At 52.0% G+C, this 20,613-nt stretch overlaps 5 protein-coding genes across 5 annotated transcripts; 2 read left to right on the top strand and 3 right to left on the bottom strand.

Moving 5' to 3' along the window:
• Window positions 1–1,914: 1,914 nt before the first annotated feature.
• Window positions 1,915–2,463, bottom strand: J4E84_003598 (uncharacterized protein; the record flags this gene model as incomplete). The annotated part of the gene is made up of 1 exon (XM_049386210.1): window positions 1,915–2,463. The coding sequence occupies one exon, from the start codon at window positions 2,461–2,463 to the stop codon at window positions 1,915–1,917; it is 549 nt and encodes a 182-aa protein (XP_049246059.1).
• Window positions 2,464–6,245: 3,782 nt separating this feature from the next.
• On the top strand, window positions 6,246–8,585 carry J4E84_003597 (uncharacterized protein; the record flags this gene model as incomplete). Its single annotated transcript, XM_049386209.1, has 2 exons — window positions 6,246–7,979; window positions 8,031–8,585. The coding sequence occupies 2 exons, from the start codon at window positions 6,246–6,248 to the stop codon at window positions 8,583–8,585; spliced, it is 2,289 nt and encodes a 762-aa protein (XP_049246058.1).
• Window positions 8,586–9,367: 782 nt separating this feature from the next.
• On the top strand, window positions 9,368–10,440 carry J4E84_003596 (uncharacterized protein; the record flags this gene model as incomplete). The annotated part of the gene is made up of 2 exons (XM_049386208.1): window positions 9,368–9,568; window positions 9,616–10,440. 2 exons carry the CDS (start codon window positions 9,368–9,370, stop codon window positions 10,438–10,440), a joined length of 1,026 nt encoding a protein of 341 aa, XP_049246057.1.
• Window positions 10,441–11,059: 619 nt separating this feature from the next.
• On the bottom strand, window positions 11,060–13,093 carry J4E84_003595 (uncharacterized protein; the record flags this gene model as incomplete). Its single annotated transcript, XM_049386207.1, has 7 exons — window positions 11,060–11,062; window positions 11,112–11,281; window positions 11,341–11,436; window positions 11,496–12,019; window positions 12,086–12,374; window positions 12,469–12,510; window positions 12,643–13,093. The coding sequence occupies 7 exons, from the start codon at window positions 13,091–13,093 to the stop codon at window positions 11,060–11,062; spliced, it is 1,575 nt and encodes a 524-aa protein (XP_049246056.1).
• A 1,021-nt stretch (window positions 13,094–14,114) lies between these two features.
• J4E84_003594 (uncharacterized protein) lies at window positions 14,115–19,487 on the bottom strand (the record flags this gene model as incomplete). Its single annotated transcript, XM_049386206.1, has 3 exons — window positions 14,115–14,905; window positions 14,959–19,313; window positions 19,423–19,487. 3 exons carry the CDS (start codon window positions 19,485–19,487, stop codon window positions 14,115–14,117), a joined length of 5,211 nt encoding a protein of 1,736 aa, XP_049246055.1.
• Window positions 19,488–20,613: the final 1,126 nt, after the last annotated feature.

Raw genomic sequence — 20,613 nt, 5'->3', positions numbered from 1 at the left:
CGCTGGCCATGACTGGGATGTGCAACGTATGATCGGTGAGGGGTACTGATACGAGGCTGACTCCTTGAAAAGCATACATGGCCAAAGTCTCTGAGCGTGAGTACATCTCCTTCAGCATCGCAGCAGTGGAACTCTCCAATACGATGAAAACAACTTCCACGACCAACTTCCTTCAACGCGATGCTTTATATGAGGTCGAAAAACCATACTCTCTCCGCTTCACTCCACCCTCAGCCTTTCCACCCTCGAACATCAAGCTCACCAACCGCAATATCATCATCAATGATGTGCGCTCACGTTCTGAGCCGCTGGAATTCTCCCGACATGGTTTCCAGCTCTTGCCATTCCAATCCCAATTGCCATACGCACAGTTTAACGACGATGACGCCGTGAGGCGCATCTACTTGCGCGAGGTTGCAAACCTCATCAAGGAATTTCTTGGCGCGCACAAAGTGCAGATCTTTGAGCATACCGTTCGCAAGAGACATGCAGAGTTTCCAATAAGTACTGGGGAAAGCTATCGATGGAATCAACCGACAAGTATTGCGCATGTAGATACTACGACAAGCTGGGCGGTGGATATGGCCAAGCAGCTCAATCCCAATAACTTGGATATTGTCAAAGAGAGAATCCAGTGTGTTAAGTAAAATCTCCTGCTCTTGAGACATCCTCGTTTATCATTTGCTGATCCGAGTGGCACAGTTTCTGGAAACCATTGCGTGGCCCCGTGAAAGACTGGCCACTGGCTCTTTGCGACCCGCATTCCATTGACATCAAGAGTGACCTGGAACCGTGCGACCTGGTCTATCCTGATTATGTGGTGGAGAACCGGCAGTTGTATTGGAGCGAGGGGTTGGAATGGTGGTGGTGCAGCGATCAAGGCACGGATGAGGCGTGGATTTTCCTGCAAAGCGACACTGATGCGAACGCGGGAACAAAACCTGGTACGTGGATATGACGGCGATCAAGCAAGGGAAGTGATTGTGCAGCAGATGCAAAGGCTAATTGCGCAATCTTCTAGTGCCGCATACTGCTTTCGAGCTTAGGAACGAGAAGGGAGAGCCACGGGAGAGTATTGAGGCAAGGGCGTTGGTGTATTACGGAGGCTTCGACGAGCCATCTGACGTTTCGACACGTTGAACCACAGGCAAGTATAGTCTATATGTATTTGAACGCTACGTTCCATGTCCCCTCGGCAAAGCGCACATAGCGTACTTATGGAACTGTGCCGCAGCGCTTAGACGGCTGTCCTATGCTCTGTTCTGCGCCCCTTGCAGTAACCTTGCCTTGTGTATCGCTCTCTTGTTCGACGGTCCAGCCATCTCTAGCGAAGAAATTGCCCGCATTGCCATCGAACACCATTACCTCGCCTTTCGCAAAGCCATAGATTTGGGCTTGTTGTTGAGGCTCTCGAGGCGCAGGCCAGACCTCGCGCCACGGTTGTCTTTTGGGTCCCGTAGGAACGATCGCGCCCGGAGACAGAACAGCCGCTTGGAAATCGGCGGTAGGGCTAGTAGCGGAAGCCGTCATCGTGGGAGTCTCCGATGAGCACTGCTAGCGAGGACTATTGTGGGTCAGTAAGTTGGTTGCAACGAAACGTTCCCGATATGCGCAAAGCGCAGACTTGCAGGTGCCGTACAATATAGGACACGGCATACGTAACAGTTTCTCATGTAACTACGATGAGTATGAAAGGCAGCGAGAGGCAAGCCGTATGTTTGTTGGACTGCAAAATCCGTCCTCGCAGTTTAGTTGCCCTGTGCGTCGAAGAAGGCTGGGCAGCACGGGTTGTTGAGGGGGATCAGGGGGCATCGGCTTGGATCCAATCAAAACGCGTGCATCACGTCACCTGCGCATCAAAACTGGGTCACATCGCAGACTTCCTGCACGCGTTCTGCACGCGTTCCCGTTACATTATGTGCCCCCCGAACCAGCCTGTTGACGCTTGTGTATCCTATCGAATCCTAGCTGCTCTGGTGTGACACCCCAGGCTTGCCGCAACACATCCTCTAGTGGTTCAACGATGAGCTCATATACTCGCTTCACGAAGTCCTCATCCTCCCTTCCGTCATTCACTTCATCCCACTCGAGACACGCCCTTACCGCGTCCTGTGATCCTATCCACAGCTCATCGTCGAGTTTCTCCAGTAGACGAAGTGCTGTCGTCAAGTTTGTACTTTCATTCGGTATCGAGCCATCCATGAGGTCTCCTGGAGCCCAATGGTCCTCTATCTTGATCCCGTCGTTGATCTCGAGTAGCAGGATGCCCAGAGACAGGATGGTGGGATTCGAGTGGACCGAGAACAGATTATCATCGTCGTCAACCGTTGTCGGTAGATGTGTAAAGTCCAGCGCAAAGAGCGGTCGGCGAACGTCTGGATGTTGAACGCCTTCTTCCCGGAAGAAGAAAATCTGTTTCTTGCCGAAGTCTGCGGGAAGCCACGGACCTTCAGAACAGTGCATGACTGCATGCGCAAGGACTACAGCCAATATCGATCTGTCGCGAGGCTTGCTGCGTTCTTTCCAGCATTTTGCATCTCCCAGCAGACTTACCAAAGATGCATCTAACTGGTGGCGGATTTGTGAGTCTGATCGCTTAGCTCTCTGCTGCCATAGCATGTCATTCTCAAACAAGATTTGAAGGCTTGTATTCGAAGTCCTTGCTTTCTGTAGCAGATCACATAGCGACTCGGATTCAATATTGCGACCCGGCGGTGCCGATGAGGGAGTGCTTGTTGAAGACGGAGTGGACGGTGCTTGGCCGCCTGCAAATCGAACCTGAGGTTCGCTATGATTCCCCTTTTTTGCTCGATCTTCTTGGCTAATCACTGAGTTTTAGCAAAGCTCAGCAACACACTAGGTATGATTCTGCGACTAACCTCTGGTTGACGCGAATACTGCTTTTCTGCCATTGAGATGATCTTTGATCTTCGATAGGCACAGATACGATAATGTCGAGACTGTCGCTCGAATCACCGCGCTTATCGTACGTACAACAGCAATTCCACAGGCACAATCTCGCTAGGTGTCGTGTGCGACAAGAGCAGGACCATTTGCTCGCTAACTTCCTGAACAGTTCTTCGGGGAGTTTCTTCATTCTATCGGCTGGTGTTCTTCTCCGAGCAACGCGACGCTGGTGCTCGAAGATTTCCGTCGAAGAGCCCAATATACGCTCCAAATGGCGTACTCCATCGCGTATGCGTTTCATCGCCACATTCCGAGTCTGCTCATTGCGCGCGAACCGAAACTTTTCGCGAGCCGATTTCTTCGCTCCTTTCTTCTCGATCGTGTTCGCGAAGTCGCGAAGCCGGTGCAGCATAGCATGTTGGCTGTCCTGGAAAGGTCAGTCTAGGTAGTGCCATCTTCGAGGTCCCGGCGATGGAGTATTTACCGTATCATCGTCCGTCAGCACGCTTGATCTCTCTCGCACTAGGTCGTTTATGCTTTTCAACACCCGGTCCAGAATCTGATTGAAGTTGTCTGCATTTTTGCCGAGCGCAATTTCGATTGCTTCAGCTTGAGACTTGTCCGGTAATGCTTCGCTGGACAACACGTTCGTGGAGGTAGCGTGTACTTTCTCTAAGGTCAACTTAAGTAGAAGTATCTCATCATGCAGCTCTTGGTAAAAGTCCAGTTGTTGGTTATTACTGATTTTGGAGAAGGTCAGTGCCTTGCCTCTGCGAAAGACGGTCTGGTGATGTTCAATCAACACTATGACAAGTGGCACAATAGCCAGAGCAAGCTCAGCACCAGACATCTTGTTGCGAAAGATAGGCGCATGCCTTCTCCATGTGGACGACAGGCTATTATCTAAGGAAGGCCAAGGCAAACGCAGCACAGCCTACGACAGATCCGGTGAGCTGGAAAGAAAGAGGGCGTCATTGGGCTGACGGGCGTTCTACCCCGCCGATGTATGTTTCACGACGGCCAATACATGTTCCATACCGTACACCATTACTGACCGATAAACAGCGTCTGTAATATTTCTAACCTTTATCCCAGGCAATCAGCCTAGATTTCTCACCGGACGAGGCTCTGCTGTAGCCTTTGATCTTGACTTCTCTCCCGCCGTATTCAGTCAGTTGATGGGACCAGCCTACCCTTTAGCATGTCTTATGAGCTTCGCGCAGCCGCTCAAGGATGCAAAGGCCAGTTTGAGTTGCTCATTGAGATTAGTGAAGAGTTAGGTCTCGCATGCGACAAGTCCAATGATACTTATAATGTCAATTGGATTGAAGAGCAGTACGCCAGGTTCAAGATATGGGCGGCAAACATCGGAGCTTTTGCTCAGGGTCACGCCTCGCTCGATTACAGACTTCGTGGTAACGACCAAACGCAGAAGTTTATGCTGGGATTCCTTGTCACTCTGGCAGACTTCACAAGACGAGGCAAGTGTCAATACCCTTACCTTCTCGCGACATCAGATAGCGTAGGCAGAGACGAAAGAAAACCCGAGCGACATGCAACGCGATTGAGAAGTTGATTTATAACACATTGGCTAACTGTTTTTCGTTTAGCTATCGCAAGCTTAAGACCAGAAGGATCATCTGATGCGCTCTATCGTATCGACAGTGTTACTGGTGACGATGGATCCATTAGAGATACAAGCTTCGATGATACGACCTCTTCTGCGATATCATCATCATTCCAAGGAACGGAGACGGATTCGGTTCAAGATGAGCTGGTCATCGCGACTTCAGCAGAGGATTCATTACCTGAGAGCAGGTTACCAGGTATAGAGAAAGCGATCGATCGACTATACCGGCTTTCCCTTCTGATTCGCCAGCCGTCAAGATCATCTCAGAACGAAAAGGCCGAACAGTTCGTGATGAGAGATGAGGAAAATAACGTACTCAACGATACGTTCGCAACTTTTGCGCTCCAGATAGTGAATCACTGCTTCCCGCATGCGCCCGAGTTTCTGCGCAACAAATTATCGCATGGCATTGTCATTCGTCGCCAACGGTTTCTATTCCGTCGACACCACCAGAAGAAATTGTCTGCGGTGCATCCATCGAAGGAAGACGCACGGGATGACTTGGTATATGACGCCAAAAATCGAGAGACGGACACAACAGTACGCGCCTCTAGGTTAGCAGATGAGCCGTCACTGTCACCTACTCTGCTTCTAGAGCTTCATCGATCAAAAGCCTCCGATCTATCACAGACTTCTGCATCCGCACTCCGAAAGCATAATCTGCCACTTGATCGGGCACTGGAGGACGCAAAATCAAACCAGTCTACCGCTTTCACTGCCACACCTTCATCGAGTGCACCAATAGAGCTGCCACGCCCTCCCAAACCAGCTGCTGGCAGCAAGGAGTTTGAATGTCCATACTGTTGCCTCATACTACCAATCAAGGAATCGAAAGCTTCTCACTGGAGGTATGTGAAAGCACGCTTCATTAGTCAACCTTGGCGAATACGTCTATCATGTGCTCTGCAATATTTGCGACTGGTCAAGTCTGGATAGCTGACTCAACTACAGACGACATGTCCTGGAAGATCTTGAGCCCTACACCTGTCTCTTCGAAGGATGCCCGGACGGCAAAAAGCTCTTCGAAAACAAAGCTACCTGGATAGCCCATCTGCAAGAGCATAATACCCGCTGGAGGTGCACGTCCAAGACCCATTCGGCATCGCGGTTCGAAAGCGAAGAGGAATACTGTAAACACATGCGAAGTCAGCACTCCAAATCATTCACCGAGTCACAATTACCTGTGTTAGCGAAAAAGAGCAAAGTTTCAACGGCCATCATCTTCCCGCAGTGCCCTCTGTGTTCGTATGTACCAAACGATAACGGAATAAGTCATTCGGCTGGTTTGAGTCAAGCGCAGAGAGACAGAACGTTATCGGATCGTATCATCAAACACCTCGCAGCTCATCTAGAGTCACTCGCCGCCAAGGCTTTGCCATGGCAAGATGAGGCCGAAGAACATTCAGATGGCCCATCGCAAACGGGAAGAGCCGAAGACGTCACTGCGCAGAGCGAGAACGGCTCCAGAGCCCTAGAATCTAATGGGGCGTCAAGTCTGGCGTTTCCTGAAGACGTTGACAGTACCATTACACCTGAGATGCCGACCAGGAGTGGTGAGATAACACCACTTCTTGACTCTTCGTACGAAGAAGATTGGAGCTTCATTGAACGGCAACCATACTTCGGGCATGATCGCGATGAGACCCTACAGCCTCTCTTACAGCGGCTTTTCCTTGAAGACTTCACGTCGAACGCATTTTCCGGACCAATGCTCCCTGCCTACCAGGTGCCTGTATCCCCGGATAGGAACTTCTACGGCCGGGATTATGCGCTCAATGCGATGCAAAAAGCCATATGCGGCGTTGCTGAAGACGAAGCTGTGGACAACAAGCCTGTAAGCTGGCCGAGATGTTACGCAATTTACGGACCTGGTGGTATGGGGAAAACCCAAATCGCAGCAGAATTTGTGGCCAAGCACAGAACCAAGTTTGATGCGATCTTATGGGTTCATGCAGAAGATGCAGGGAAGATAGCGCAGGACTACAAAGACTTGGCCATTGGCTTGGGTCTGGTGGCAGCTGATTCTCGAGATGCGATGGACTTGAACTACACAAGGGATGTGTTGAAAGGGTGGCTGGTCAATCCGGAGAAAGATAGATCACGCGAAAGCGGGAAAACGCAAGGAAAAGCTTCCTGGCTTCTGGTCTTCGATGGCGTGGAGGATGGCGAAGTGTTGAATGGCTTCTGGCCATATAACGGCCCGGGCTCTGTTCTCATCACTAGTCGCAACCCGTACTCATGGTCTGCATCTCTGGAGCTGAAACCATTCAGCGTACCCGAGGCTACGCAGTACTTATTCCACGTGACCGGCAAAGAACCCATTGCCGGTTATGAGATGACAGCAGCAACAACCATTGCCAATCGTTTGGGCGGTCTACCTCTAGCCCTCAGTCAAATGGGCTCTATCGTTGCATCCAAGAATATGTCATTTGCGGACTTCCTCTATTCTTTCGAGGATCATGAAGGGTCACAGGCCTTCTTTGACTGGCAAACTCCCGATAAATCGCGCTCGACAAGCAACTATCAGTCCAACGTGGCTTCTGTTTGGGCCTTTGACCGCCTTGGAAAAGGCGTAGCGCTTATCAACATCATTTCTATGCTGGACCCTGACGCAATCCCAGAATCTATCTTCACTTCTCCAATAAAGGATGACGACTCTGAGTTAGTTCAATCTGTCAAAAATGACTACGTTGCTGCGCGCACCGAACTCTTGGCGCGATCGCTCCTCACCAGCAACAAGGAGAAAAGAAAGCTATCAGTACACAGGCTGGTACAAGATGTAGCACGAGCCAGATTGCGTCAGCCTGAGATGAGGAAATACTTCCTTGCATGTGTGGAATTGATCAACGATAGGTGGACTTTTCAGGAGCTCACCTGGAGACATGGCATCGCTCGCTGGGAGAATTGCGAGGAGTTGTTTCCCCACATACAGCGCCTCAAGACTGTATTTCCGTTGATTACGCCATTCCCAGACTCATTTGACGACTACGAGTTTGCGAAGCTCCTCATAGATAGTGGTTGGTATCAACACGAACGTGGCCAGTCGCCGGATGCGATCTACTCCAACAACATGGCCCAGTCGATATGCGAGTCTCTCAAGCTCCGTTTGCTGGAGCGCCCCGAACTCGCGCATGGCAGCACGGTAACTCTCTCGATGCTAAACTATTCGCTTACCGAGATTGCACACAACAGGGGATGCATAGCTCTTGAGATCAACGAGCCAACTGATGCATTGCAGTATCATACGATGTTCAATGAAGAAATGGTAAAAGAAAGCTTGAAGAGTGACACCGAGGACATGCGTCTCGCCATCTCTTGGAACGAGTTGGGAAACGCGCACATGCTCAACCGGGACTGGAAGAGAGGAGAAGAATGCTTCTTAAAGTCCATCGAAGAAATGCGCAAGTACCGCAAGTTCAGTGAGACCATGATCTCGCTACCCGTGAGTAACATTGTCCGTTGTGTATGTCACGAACGCTAACCATTATTGCAGCTCGCTAATCTGGGTCTGGCGTATTGGCTACAAGGAAACAACGAGCTAGCTTCTAGGACCCTCAAAAAGGGGCTGCGAGACCGCGAAAATGAGTTCGGTAAAGAAGATCGGGTATCTTTCATCACCGGCCGCTTCCTTCACGCCTTGGGAAATATGAAATCCAGTCTAGACTACCACCGCCGTGCACTTATGCACTACAAGTCAACTCTTGGCAACCGACATCACCGTACCGCCGACGTCTTCGTCAAAGTCGCAGAGCACCATATAAATCTGGGGAACTACGACATGGCACTTGCTCTCCTCAATCATGCTCTTGAGGCATTCTCCAATTCTCATACGTATATGCCCGAGAAGACCCGAGCGTGCTGGATGCGGTACAAAGCGTTGAGTGGATTGGGGAAGAAAGAAGAGGCAGAAATTGAGTTGGCGAACTGTTATCAGGTTTACTCCCGGCTTCGGAGTAAGCGTGAAGGTTATGGGCCAACGTTCAAAGAGAAGTCGAGCGAGCTTGACGATGATGACATTGATGATCTTATTGTGTTCTGGTCGAAGTGACGATACGTACATACTGAGGAACTGGCGTTGTACCAGAATTCTAGTAATTCATCATGTTACAGTTTTTGTAGGTGTGTTACTTTAGGTCGAATGGACAGCGAAGCCTCTCAAGAATGCGCATTGCCCAAACCCGTCCCAAAGCCTGAAGTCCTTCTCTTCTTGACCTGTCGCCTCCCTTACCCCCACCCTCGCAGCAGCATCACAAGGGCCAATGGAACCGCCCACGCAACTTCCCACATCAGAACAGTAACCAGGCGGCGCCGCAGGCTCGGCAGGTAGTTACTCACCCTCCGACCACGCCTTCGACCACCAGAAGCGTGACTGCCCACCCGACGGGGCGGAGGTGAAGCTCTTCGCCAGCTCCAACGTAAAACTTGTAGCAGAGTTTACGAAGTACACTCACACGGACGCCATGGCACACTTGTATGACATCGTCCTATATCCGCAGTATCGCGGTCTGCAATGGGATTCCACAGTAGATCAGTCTTCGCTAATGCATCGTGTGGATGCCAGTTCGGCATCAGGAAGTGCATAGTAGTCAAGAGTTTAGCAAACCTCCTTTTGGGACTTGCCAGGCCAGACAAAGCCTTTACAAAGCCTCATTCTTTAAATTCCCTTGTTCTTGATCGTCTGACGGTGAACGGTGATAATGCAGTTGATAGTCACGTGAGTCTTGTTGTGACCTCGGGAGTCTGTGCGTTCTACCACTACAGATATGTCGGTTTGGAGCTCGCGTTGCAAAGTTTTCTCAACAACAACAACACATCGCATCCCATCACACAATGGGGCGCAAACACGATGAGAAAAAGCAGGCGAGGCAACTGAAGGAGCTGCAGGAGAAGATGGCGGAGATGCAGGAGAAGATGGCGGAGATGCAGAGGGCGGAAATGGAGCGTGTGCGCAAGGCGGAGGTTGCGGATGAGGTTGCGCGAGTGCGCGCAGAGGAAGAGAAGGTGCGCGCAGATCGAGAGAAAGAGGAGAGGGTAAGAATTGTCTATGCTGATGAAGCGCTCTGCTAACGTTTTTGCAGCGGCAAATGCGTGCGGAGAAGAAGGCTGCGGACGCAGCGTATCAGGCTGATCTGGCGGCTGTTCTAGCGAACGGGGAAAAGCTACTTGCTGCCAATCAAGAGAAGTGGAGGCAGCAAGAGCTCGTGCTAGAGGAGGAGAGGCGTGCGATGGAACGTGAGATAGAGGAGCGGGCTCGCCGGCGAAAGCAGCTCCTGAAGGAGAACGAGGAGAGGAGGGTGGCGGGTGAGGAGGAAGCCATCTTGTCACGGAAGGTCGGCGAGAAGATGGCTGCCCTCAATGGTGCTGCCAATTTTCTTGGTAAGTGGTACATCGTTTGGTATTTTACATGGCTAATCAACTTAGGGTTTCTGTATGATACCTATCAGCCCCGCGCCTTGCCAGACACCTCCACCGCCGACAAGGCTGCAGCAGAGAGGCTGAGACTGGAGCAGCTCAACTCCCATGGGCACTCCGGTGGCTTCGCCTCACGTGGTAGTCGTCGTGGTGGTCGTGGTGGTCTTGATGGTCGTGGTGGTCTTAGTCGTCGTGGTGGTTGTGTTGAACCTCCTGCTCGGCCGGACAATTCGTCTCAGTATGCCCGGGACTTTGTGAGCGAAGCCAAGACGGATGACGTGCCTGCCGCCGAGAAGGCAGCAGAAGGTCGTAAGAAGGCAAAAGTATGGCACACTGCATCTGAAGCAGCTGCTGAAGCCTCTTCGCCAACACCTGCCCCCGCTGCTCCCGCCGCTTCTCAGGCCGCACCCACGCCTGCCGCCACTTCCGGTACCCTCGATGGCATCAAGCTCAGCGAGGCAGACCAGCGGGCGGCGTTGGAAGACGACTGAGTGTGGAAAACACGGACGACCAGGCTATCGGGGCGTGAACCCGATATGCATTGCCACGGAGAGGAACTTTCGGTCGTTTGATCGAAGTTCCATAGTCAGAAGACAGCAGTATTCGGTGCTTTGCCCGATGCTTGCTAGAAACCCTTTGCGCATCGGATGCCATTCCGATGTAGCATATATGGGAAGGTAAGCCAATATGCTACAGCGTCAGGTCTCCTTGACGCTACCAGGTAAGGCAGCGGGTATCGGGGCTCTCCTCGATATCCGTATTTTTTCTTTGGTTCTAGGGTGCCCATAGAACCGTCATTCTTCTTCTCACAGGTAAGCGGTCATGGTCATTTCCAACAGTCACTTCGAGTATGTTTGTTTAATAGTAGTTTAAATGTGAATTCTCTACGATCATCGCACATCCGTCGTCCGGGCGTGGTGGGTCCATTCCCAATTGCGTCTAGACCAAATACGCAGCTCTTGCATCTGGAGGCAGGCAAGATGATGCCAGCCACCCAGCCTTCCATATGACACCACCTCCATCGTCATCGTCGTCGCTCGCATCTCATACAGCGAACTTCGACCTCGCTCGCAGCCTCGCGCCATAAACCCAGATCAAATACATTCCAATCTACTTCGAGTTAGCGCGCATTCACGGACTTGCTTGATCTCATCAAACTCACAATGCCCATGACACTCAAGCCACCCAAAAGGCTAATACCCTTTCCTATTCCCAGTTTGAGATACATGGGACGGGAGAAGAGTACGGATCCGAAAGCGAAAGCAGACCGACAGAAGTCATTGCCCGCGAAAAGGGACGCGGCGTATTGCGGGTAAGACATGGGCACGTATGCTGAAGACACGTTAGCGATGTGGACAGTAAGTACTGTGAACGTATAGGCGATGACTTACAAAATACAGCCTGGAAGATGATGTACACGCTGGTCGAATATATAACGATACCGATAGTTGAAACAATCCAATGTACAGATTCACGAGCCGTCCAGCCTACGCAAAATCGCTGTTAGTGCTTGAAGTCTCAGTTCTAGTCGTGCGATCAGACTTACCAAAGATGAACAACCCAATCGGTACCCCAAAACTCGCGAAAATCGCTGGCACGAGTCTATGCTCTTGAGGTCTCAATCCTCTCTTCAGGATATCCGGTATGAGGTAGAACCTCAGATAGGAGAAGTAAATCGTCATAGCAATGACGCACCCGACGATGATCGACAGAAATACGATCGTCATCTCGCCGACGCTGAACCCGTATATCTCCAAATACACGAGAGGGAAGACCTCGAAGAAGGAGTAGTAGATGCCGTAGGTCAGCGCGGAGTAGACGTTGATGAAGAAGAGAGCAGGGTCTTTGACGCAGATCTCCAGAGGTTTGATGAGAGTATCGAGGAGTTCTGCGGAGAACTTGGTGCCTTTGCGATCGATCTCGGTTTGCGTGTGGATATTCGGATTGCCAGTCAGTGCACGCAGACGGGCAGATCGGTAAAGAAGAATGGTGGTAGGCTGCGTTTCTGGGAGAAAGAAGAAAAAGAGGAGGAATACTGGAGCGGCCATCCAGAGGAGTTCCCACTGAGACCTGAACACGGGTCTAGTCAGCATCGCGCAAATGGGAAGGCTGGATCAACAAAGCGAAAAGACGTACCATCGCCAGTTTTCCGCATAGACGGAGAAGCCAGATAGAAGAGGCCCTAGAGCTGGTCCAGCGAACGCGGCTGCTGTCCAGAAAGCTAGGCCGTACGGTATATGGAGTAGAGAGTATAGATCCTGCATTGTGGCTCCGCCATTCGCTAGACAAGGGCTTCCGAAGAAGCCGAGCAGGAAGCGGAGGAAAAGGAACCCGCCCAGGTTGTCTACCAGTGCGGTAGGTAAAGTGAGGATGGTGAAAAGCGCGAAAGTCGTGATGTACGGTATGTTTCTGCCGAGTTGTGGTACTGTGGTGGGCTGTCAGAAAGGCCTACGTCCGCGATAACTTCCTCACACGGGACGAGCATCCGATGAAGAAGGACAGGAGAAACTATCACATACCCTCGCTCAAAGGCGCAAACAACAGCGGCCCAATCCCATATCCTACACACCGTCAGCTATCCATCCCATCATCTCTCTCAATGCAGATCAGCAACATACCTAGCACATAAAGCGCCAATCCCAAGCTCGCCTTAAACGCCCCCACCCCAAACTCACTCATGACCAACAACGTACTACTAACATAGATGGAGCTACCCGCGTACACAATGAACGTATACAGACAGATCAAGAACGCCGTCCATCCCTTCTTGCCTTGCGACCAGTTCTGCGGGTTCGCAGGGTCGGTCGTGGTGTACCACTCTGCTAGTATGAGGCCGTCGGCGGTTTTGACGGGCGCGATGGAGTGAACGGGTGAGTGGGTGGCGTGGAGGGCTAGGTCGGCTTCGAGGCGAGAGGGGCTGAATGGCAGGGTGTGCGATGGAAGCGGGGTGGTTGAGGTTGAGTTGCGTGTCGAAGTCCCTTCAACTCCTGCGGTATGGGAGGGAAGTTTCTCGACGTCGGTGTATGCAGATGGAATCTCGAAACCAGGTAACTCTTCCGGATACTTAAAGAAGCGGTTACGTGTTGCGTAACGAACAAGCTGGCCAAAAGGCGCGTCGCGGACGATCTCTTTAATTGTTTCCATTGTGTCCAGGTACGCGTACGGGATGTTGTAAAAGTCGATACTATCGAAAAAGCTACTCGAACATTTCCGGTGTAACACTCCCTTTATACTTACACACTTTACCATCTATTCTAATCATCAAGCGGCTCTGCTCCCATCCTCCCATAGAGCCAACGCACTGGAAAGCCACCCCTTCCCGCATCCTCCCCAACGACAAATCAACACTACAGTCAGCAAAAGCCATTATTCACCTCCAAGCGAATACTCATACACCAGCTCAAGTTGCATGACGAAAGGCTGATAAGACGCCGGACAAGGCAAGTAAGACCCGAAAGCGGCGGGCTGAACAGCCACGTGATTGGTACTTCAGCGAAAGCCACAAAGCCCAACGGCGTAATTTGCACTTTTTGCTGACCGATCAGAATTTTGTTGCTACAGCGCAGTAACAGGACTGGCTCGATATCACACGTTCAGCCCTTTGCTTCTGTTTACTGATCGGTGGTCGTCGACGTGGTGGTGCGTTTTGTCAGATCCGCCAAGATCCGATCCTGGCTGACATGTACATGCTGACGAGCACCGCTTACCCAAGTTACTTGACCTCACACAATGGGAAACCCCGAACATCCTGGAGCCTACGTTGACCTTGGACCGCTTACTTTGTATGTTTTTATCTTGATGTAGGCTCTAGGGTGTTTAGTAGTACACGTTAACTACAAAAAAGCTTGACAGGCCTGCAGCCTACATCAACACAAAAACCTACAATATAGGTGACCTGGAGTTGATGTAGGCTGTAGACCTATTCAGTTTTTTTCTTTTACAAGGTGGGTACGTCAATGTGTCGATTATAATTATATGCACACTAAGAGCAGGTAACCACCCATAGGCCCTGTCTGGTATACGCCGACAATGAAACAGAAGGAAATAATGACTCGCTCATGCAAAACCGTCTTGATCACATGCTTTTTGTTCTCCAACTCCGTCTAAATTTGACTCTCCCTTCTCATCCCAAGACCCTTCGACCGTATGGCCGGGGCTGCGATCTCTATGCAGCAGCTGATGTAGGTTTTGACTCATACGCAGTCTTCGCTGTAGTAGTCAAGGTTTCTAGCTCGCCACTGGTTTCACACATGGATCGGAAGGAACCACCATCTTTTCGGACAAGATCGTAGGGATGGCCGTACTCGATAACCTCACCCTTGTCCAGAACAAGGACCTTGTCGTAGTCAATGATCGTTTGGAGACGATGCGCTATCGTGATGGTAGTGTTCTTGATCTGACGAATGGTTTCTTGGATCTTCGCATCGGTGGCGTAGTCGATGGACGCTGTGGCTTCGTCCATCAGCAGAACCTTGGGTGCTTTCAGTAGCGCTCGCGCCAAGCACAAAAGTTGTCGTTGACCTTGCGACAGGTTGGACCCGGATTCCGACACCAGCGAGTTGAGGTTCTTGAATGGGTTCTTGTTGTCGGCCTCCATAGCAGCCTGCGCCGCTACATCGTCGCGGTCCGCAGTACGACCATCAGGCATGACCACGACAGTGTCTTCCTGTGTCTCGCCACGATCCCAGTCGCGGTTCGCCAGAATGGACCCGGGATTTGTGGTGGCGGCTGAGTAGCTGCCGTTGACATCCGCTGTCACAGCGTTTGTTGTCGGAACGGGAATCTGGACAGCGCGAGGTGGGGTGGTCGCTCCAGTAGGAGTGACAGAGCCGGACGCGGGCCGTGATAGAGTAGAGATCAGGTTGACTTCGCGAAGGGCGGTGTAGATCTCTTCATCAGTGAAGATAGAGAAGGGGTCGAGATTGCTTCGGATAGTGCCTGTGAATAGTGTCGGATCTGTGTAGTGTTAGCATCTGTTTCACCCTGATAAGAGAAAAAAATGTGCCTACCTTGCGGTACCATGACGACGTTCTCCCGCAGATCGTGCAGGCCGATCGTACCAACATCAATGTCATCGATCAAGATCTTGCCCTTCTCAGCCTCCAGCGCCCGGAACAAGGCAAGTGCCATTGAACTCTTGCCGGCACCCGTTCGGCCTACGACACCGACCTTCTCACCTGGAAGGATCTTGAAGGTCAAGTCCTTCAGGACAAGATCAAAGTCAGTCCTGTATCGCGTGCTGTAGTTGATGAACTCTACGGATCCCTTGCTCGGCCAGTTGGATGGTGGACGGTTCTCTGAAATGACAGATGGGGCTTCCTGGTCGACATCGAGGTACTCTTTGACACGCTCGACCGAGTTCATGTTCTGTTCATTGGCGGAGTAGAGACGAACGAACCACAAGACGTTCTCGGTAAAGGTAACAGCATAGGTAAGCGCGAGACCTGCGGCACCTGCATCAATGTGTCCAACGCTGAGCACAACGAAAGCTCCGGAGAAGAAAGCAACCATGGCACCGACAACGTCTACTCGGAACGCAAGCCACCTGTTAGCCGCCCAGAGATAGATGAATGGACGATGTTGAGTGTTAATCTTCGCCAAGTTCTCGCGGATGAAGCGGCGTTCGTCACCGTAGGCTCTGATAGTCGTCATGCCGGATAGTGTCTCACCAAACTGTTGATACAGCGGGCTTCGATGTACGGATTCCAATCGCTTCAGGTCGCGGGACGAGTTGATGTAGAAGCGACCGATGAGGAAGTAGAGGATGGAGATGAAGAAGGCCGCGATCAGGAAACCAGGAGTAATGATGGAAATAAGGATGACGATCGTGATGATGGAAGCAAAGCAATGGACAACACCAATGGCGACTGGCGCTACCTCTTGATCGACTGACTCAATGTCCTTGGAGAACCTGTTCATGAGCTGACCGAGTGGGGTCTGATCGAAGAAGCGGAACTTGGCATGCGTGACCTTTTGAATGAGACGTTCGTGTATGCGTTTGGATGCAGCGAGAGACCCTCCAAAGAGGAAGCCCTCTCGTAAGAAGGTGATGAACATGAAGATGAGTCCAAGAACGGCGTAAACGCTGAGGAAGTATGCAGAGTTGACGTCCGGGTTCGGGTTACTGAAGGTAGTTTGCATGGTGTTGTAGGCATACGACTGCTGCTCCGGTTGTGTGAAGAAGGGAGTGTTCCAGCTGCAGGTACCACTGTTCATGCATGTTCCCATGCCACTTATTGTCGGAGCATGCGTTACTGGAGATTGGTGATGGCTGCTTGCCACAGCATAGCCCTTTTCAGCGTACGCGTTCGCCCATGTGCGGATCCAGAGGTTGGTGGATACCGAAGAGATTTGTGCAGCTACAAAAGCAATGGTAGCACCAAGCCAGTAGTACCAGGGGCCCATAGCTCGAAGATACATCGTGATGATGCTCAGCTTAACGCCTCCCTCCGCCTTCTTCTCGTCCTGACTGTTGCTGGCTGGCTTCTTCTTCTTAGCGTCCGGCTTGCCATTTGCGGTGCCATTAGCAGACCCGTTGGCGTGATTGGCATCGCCGTTTGCCTCTTCACCAGCATCCGAGGGCTGTTGGGAAGGAGGCTTGGACGCTCCTCTTGATGCGGGCCGTGATTTAGTAAGATCCTCGGTAAGCTTTCCTGAGTTGATTACCTCGTCTGCTGTGCCTTGTGCGACCACTCGGCCGTTCTCAAGTGCAACAGCAAACTCTGCGTGTGGCAAACAGAGGCTGACGTTGTGTGTGACAAGGATGCAAGTTCGGTTGGCCATGAGTCGTCCGTGAAGTGCGTAATGGAAGATCCATTTGGCAGTATGGGCGTCGACAGCGCTCAGAACATCGTCAAGAAGAACGTGACGAGCCTTGCTGTACAACGCACGGGCCAATGAGATACGCTGTTTCTGGCCTCCGGAGAGCGTCACACCCTTCTCTCCCACTATAGTCTCGTCGCCAGCATCCAGAATCTCCAGATCTCGCTTCAGAGAGCAGGCTTCGATAACCTCGTCGTAGCGCTTCTGGTCGAAAGGACTTGCGAATACGATATTGTCCTTGACTGTACCGTTGACAAGCCAAGCTTGCTGAGCGCAGTAAGCTATACTGTCAGTGAGTCCAGTGTCGGGGTCGGGAGTCAGGTCCTCTCGGCTTAGTCCACCAGGCAAGTAAACACTACCCTTGAGCTTTGTCATTTCACCAAGCAGGCCCATGAGCAATGAAGTCTTTCCAGAGCCAGTGGGTCCAACAACAACGTTGAGCTTGCCGACACGGAACGTCAGATTGAGGTCCATCAGCTTGAAGGCATCTGCCGAGGCCTGGTCTGCCATGTCTGTTCCGCCCCAACTGAATGTACCATTCTCGAATCCAATAATGGCTTGGCCATCTTCGTCCTTCTTCTGGGTCACGAGTTGCGAGTACTTGTCCGTCTCAGGCTCGGACAGATACTCCTCGATACGATCAACTGAAACCTTGGATTCTTGGACGTGTGCAACCATATCTGCGAGCTGGTCCAGCGGGATCCTCAGGATTTGGAAAAGCGAGAGGGCGGTGAATGCGACAGATGGAATGAGCGCCTTATGTTCAACGTTCGTGTACACGAGGAAGGACAAGAACGTGATTAAGACTGGCGAGCCCGACCATATCGTAGCTGCTACCGCCCACAGAATGTATCTCCTTCGCAAATGCTTGAGCTCAATGTACCGCTTTTCGTTGACCAGACCAATGAAGCGTTGCTCCCAAGCAAAGAACTTGATAATTCGGATGTTGGTGAGGACTTCGTTGGTCGTGTGGATGCGGGCATCAGTGGCCGCGAGAATGAGTTTCTGGATCTTAGAGAATTGTCGCGCAACATACATATTGATCGGGAGCAAGAACACCATCATACCAATACCAGCAATCGAGCTGTAACCCAAGATGCGGTAGAGCAAGAAGACAGCCACGACAACTTGGACTGGGGTGTTCGCCCAGAGGAAGTGTAGATAAGCGCAGATCTCGCTGACTTTGAAAGCGTCGACAGCCATCAGATTGATGATGGCACCGGTAGTGACCTGAGCGTCGGATTCGGGTTTCGATGTTTCGTCTTCTTTCGAGGCTCCAGTCGCCTTCTTCTTCTTGCCAAAGGTGAAGATGCGCTTCAGTCCCTTGGGTTCTTCATCATTCTCCTGCTTCTTCTTCTCTTCGCCCAAGGCCTTCTCGGTGGTAGCTGCTGCTCGTCTCTTGAGCGCTTTCGCGTAGATTTCTCCAATGATAACAGCGCGTAGGCGGATGCAGATTTTTCGACCGAGCCATAGCGCTTGGCCGTCAGCAAGTGCAGATAGACTGCCAGAAACGAACAGCAAGATGACGTAGAACCAGGCGGCGTTGGCGGGCGTCTGCTCGGGCTTCTCGACGTACTCCAGAATGACCTTGAGAAGTAGTGTCGGGGCGAAAGTAAGGAAACCAGAAATGGCAGCCCAGCCTGCTTGGATGAGTAGACCACGCTTGAAATGCTTCAAAAGGTGGTAAGCTAAGCCGGATGTCTTCTTGACCTGACGGTAGTTCGCGATGACAGCTGCAGCCTTGTCCTTGGAGGGCAAGTTCCAGACATCGGTAAGCTCGTAGGTCTTCTTATATCCTGTCCAGACGATTGGATCCACCCAGCTGAAAGTGGCAAGCGAGAAAACACTGGCGATAGGTTCCCGGGCTGGCGCGATGTCGCCTTCATACTCTAGCTCCACCGCCTTGTTGCCTTTCCTGGAGCACAAAGAAATAAGGAATAGTAGCGAGACGAGGACGAAATCGCCAATCATGAGCTTCCGGTGAAGAGGCGATCGCGGGTGGATGATGGCCGACCGGAATAGGAGGACGCTGAAGACCCATTGGAACCCGTAAATGAAGGCAGTGTGGTACCACAGCTTGGGAAACGAGAATCTGCTGGTGCTGGAGAACAGCAATCGCAGCGAAGCCAGGGTGGCAATGTAGGCCCAGACTACAACATTGGCAATTGCTGCAAGCTTGCCGTGCCTGCCCCAAACATTGGTCACCAGCACAGCGACGTGGAGTGCCAGCTGGGCCAGTACCGCGACTTCCTCGAGTATGACGACCGTGAGCTCTCCGCGGGGCTTGTCTACGGCCATGGTAGAGACCGTGTTGACGGCGTGAAGCGCGAGATCTTCGTTCCGATCAAGGTCGTCTTCGGCATCTTCGTAGGGTTCGTCGCCATCGTAGCGAGGACTGCGGAAGGACCAAACATTGGTGGGGTCTTCGAGGACACTGTAGGCGTGGTAGTATCGGGACGCGGTGGCGGCGAAATAGAGTTGGACCAGTAGATAAACGACGGATATTCCGCATACGATGAGAGGGAATAGTGTTTGAAGATAGCTGCGACGTGTTAGCTGAGTGGTCGTTCGTGGTGGCGCATCGCCTATCGGATGGCTGCAGTGGCATCTGAGACATCGCGTCGTGGCGCAAAGCAAAAAGAAGCACCTACTCTTGCTCGAAGCACCGCGAGAAGTCGTCTCTGCCCCAGAACGGGCCTCTACAGTGGGCGAACATGGTGTCTGCCGCAGTTGTACGAGACCTGTTGTGACCTGTGGTGGTGTTCAAACCTCCAGCACTCGCACTCGCTATTGACGGCTGTTGAGGCGCATTGGGACTAAAGGAAGGACCGGAGGGTGTATTCGCGCCTTCTGCTCGATTGCGCCGAAGTAAACAAACGGCAGCAGGGGGCCTCCAGCGATTGTGTCCAGGATAGGGTGGTTTGCGAGGAAGGGAACTGCTTCTTCGGTTTGCGCTTCCACTTGCCGCAAGAGCTTTTCCAGATCCGCACTGACGTTCACGCGCGCGTGCCCGAACTAACAAATGATGTAATTAGCTATTGCTGCCGATGTGCAACCGAGATGCTGGGATCAGATAAGATAGCTGCAGATCAGATAACCGGCCCAATGTAAGAACGGGTGCAACGAGCCACACGCTGAGCGGTCGCAAACTACTCTATCGAACCGTCACCGTGGCTGCTGGTGTGGATATAGCAAGCAGTCTCACAGAGAGAGCTAGATTGTCACGACATATCGTTTGACAGGGTTCGTCTCCGCTTGACTCAAGGTGACATGGTTGTGCAGCAGATGCACCGATGCGCATGTGTCACAGAGCAGGCCATGCATCCGTCTCACGGCTTTTGTCGCGCTTTGCCGCTCTGCAGCTTCACACTACCGTACGCTCACATATTGACCGCCTCCATTAAGGTTCGCAGAGTCATAATCCGATGGGTTCGTGACAACAGCTCCAAGGGCGAAAGGGCCGGTCGAGGGCGCGCTGATACGTGCCGTACTGTACGCCTCCCGCTTCCAGATTGGAGGTATCGGTCGTGTCGTCGGTGCAACCCAGTATTGGGCACGTTGCTAACTGCGTCCGTCTTCGCGCCGTGTCTTGCCTGATGCTTCTCTTCACTACCAGGCAGGCCGTGGTAGCTGGCGCATGCCAGATAGCCTCACGTTCGCCCTAGTGTAGAAGCCGATAAGCACCAAGGAATTACACCGAACGCGTAAAAGAGTCGAGAAGAGTCATATCGAGTCGTAAAGAGCCATAAGGGACCTTCCTATAGCGACGACAGCTCTATCGCGGGCTGCCGGACATGGCAAAGTCCAGATGTCCGGGGTACTGTGATGGCTGCAAGCTACCT

The sequence above is a fragment of the Alternaria hordeiaustralica genome, assembly GCF_023758085.1.
Source record: "Alternaria hordeiaustralica strain BMP 2776 chromosome Unknown scaffold_5, whole genome shotgun sequence".
NCBI lineage: Eukaryota > Fungi > Ascomycota > Dothideomycetes > Pleosporales > Pleosporaceae > Alternaria > Alternaria hordeiaustralica.
This window is presented reverse-complemented; position numbering and strand designations above follow the sequence as displayed.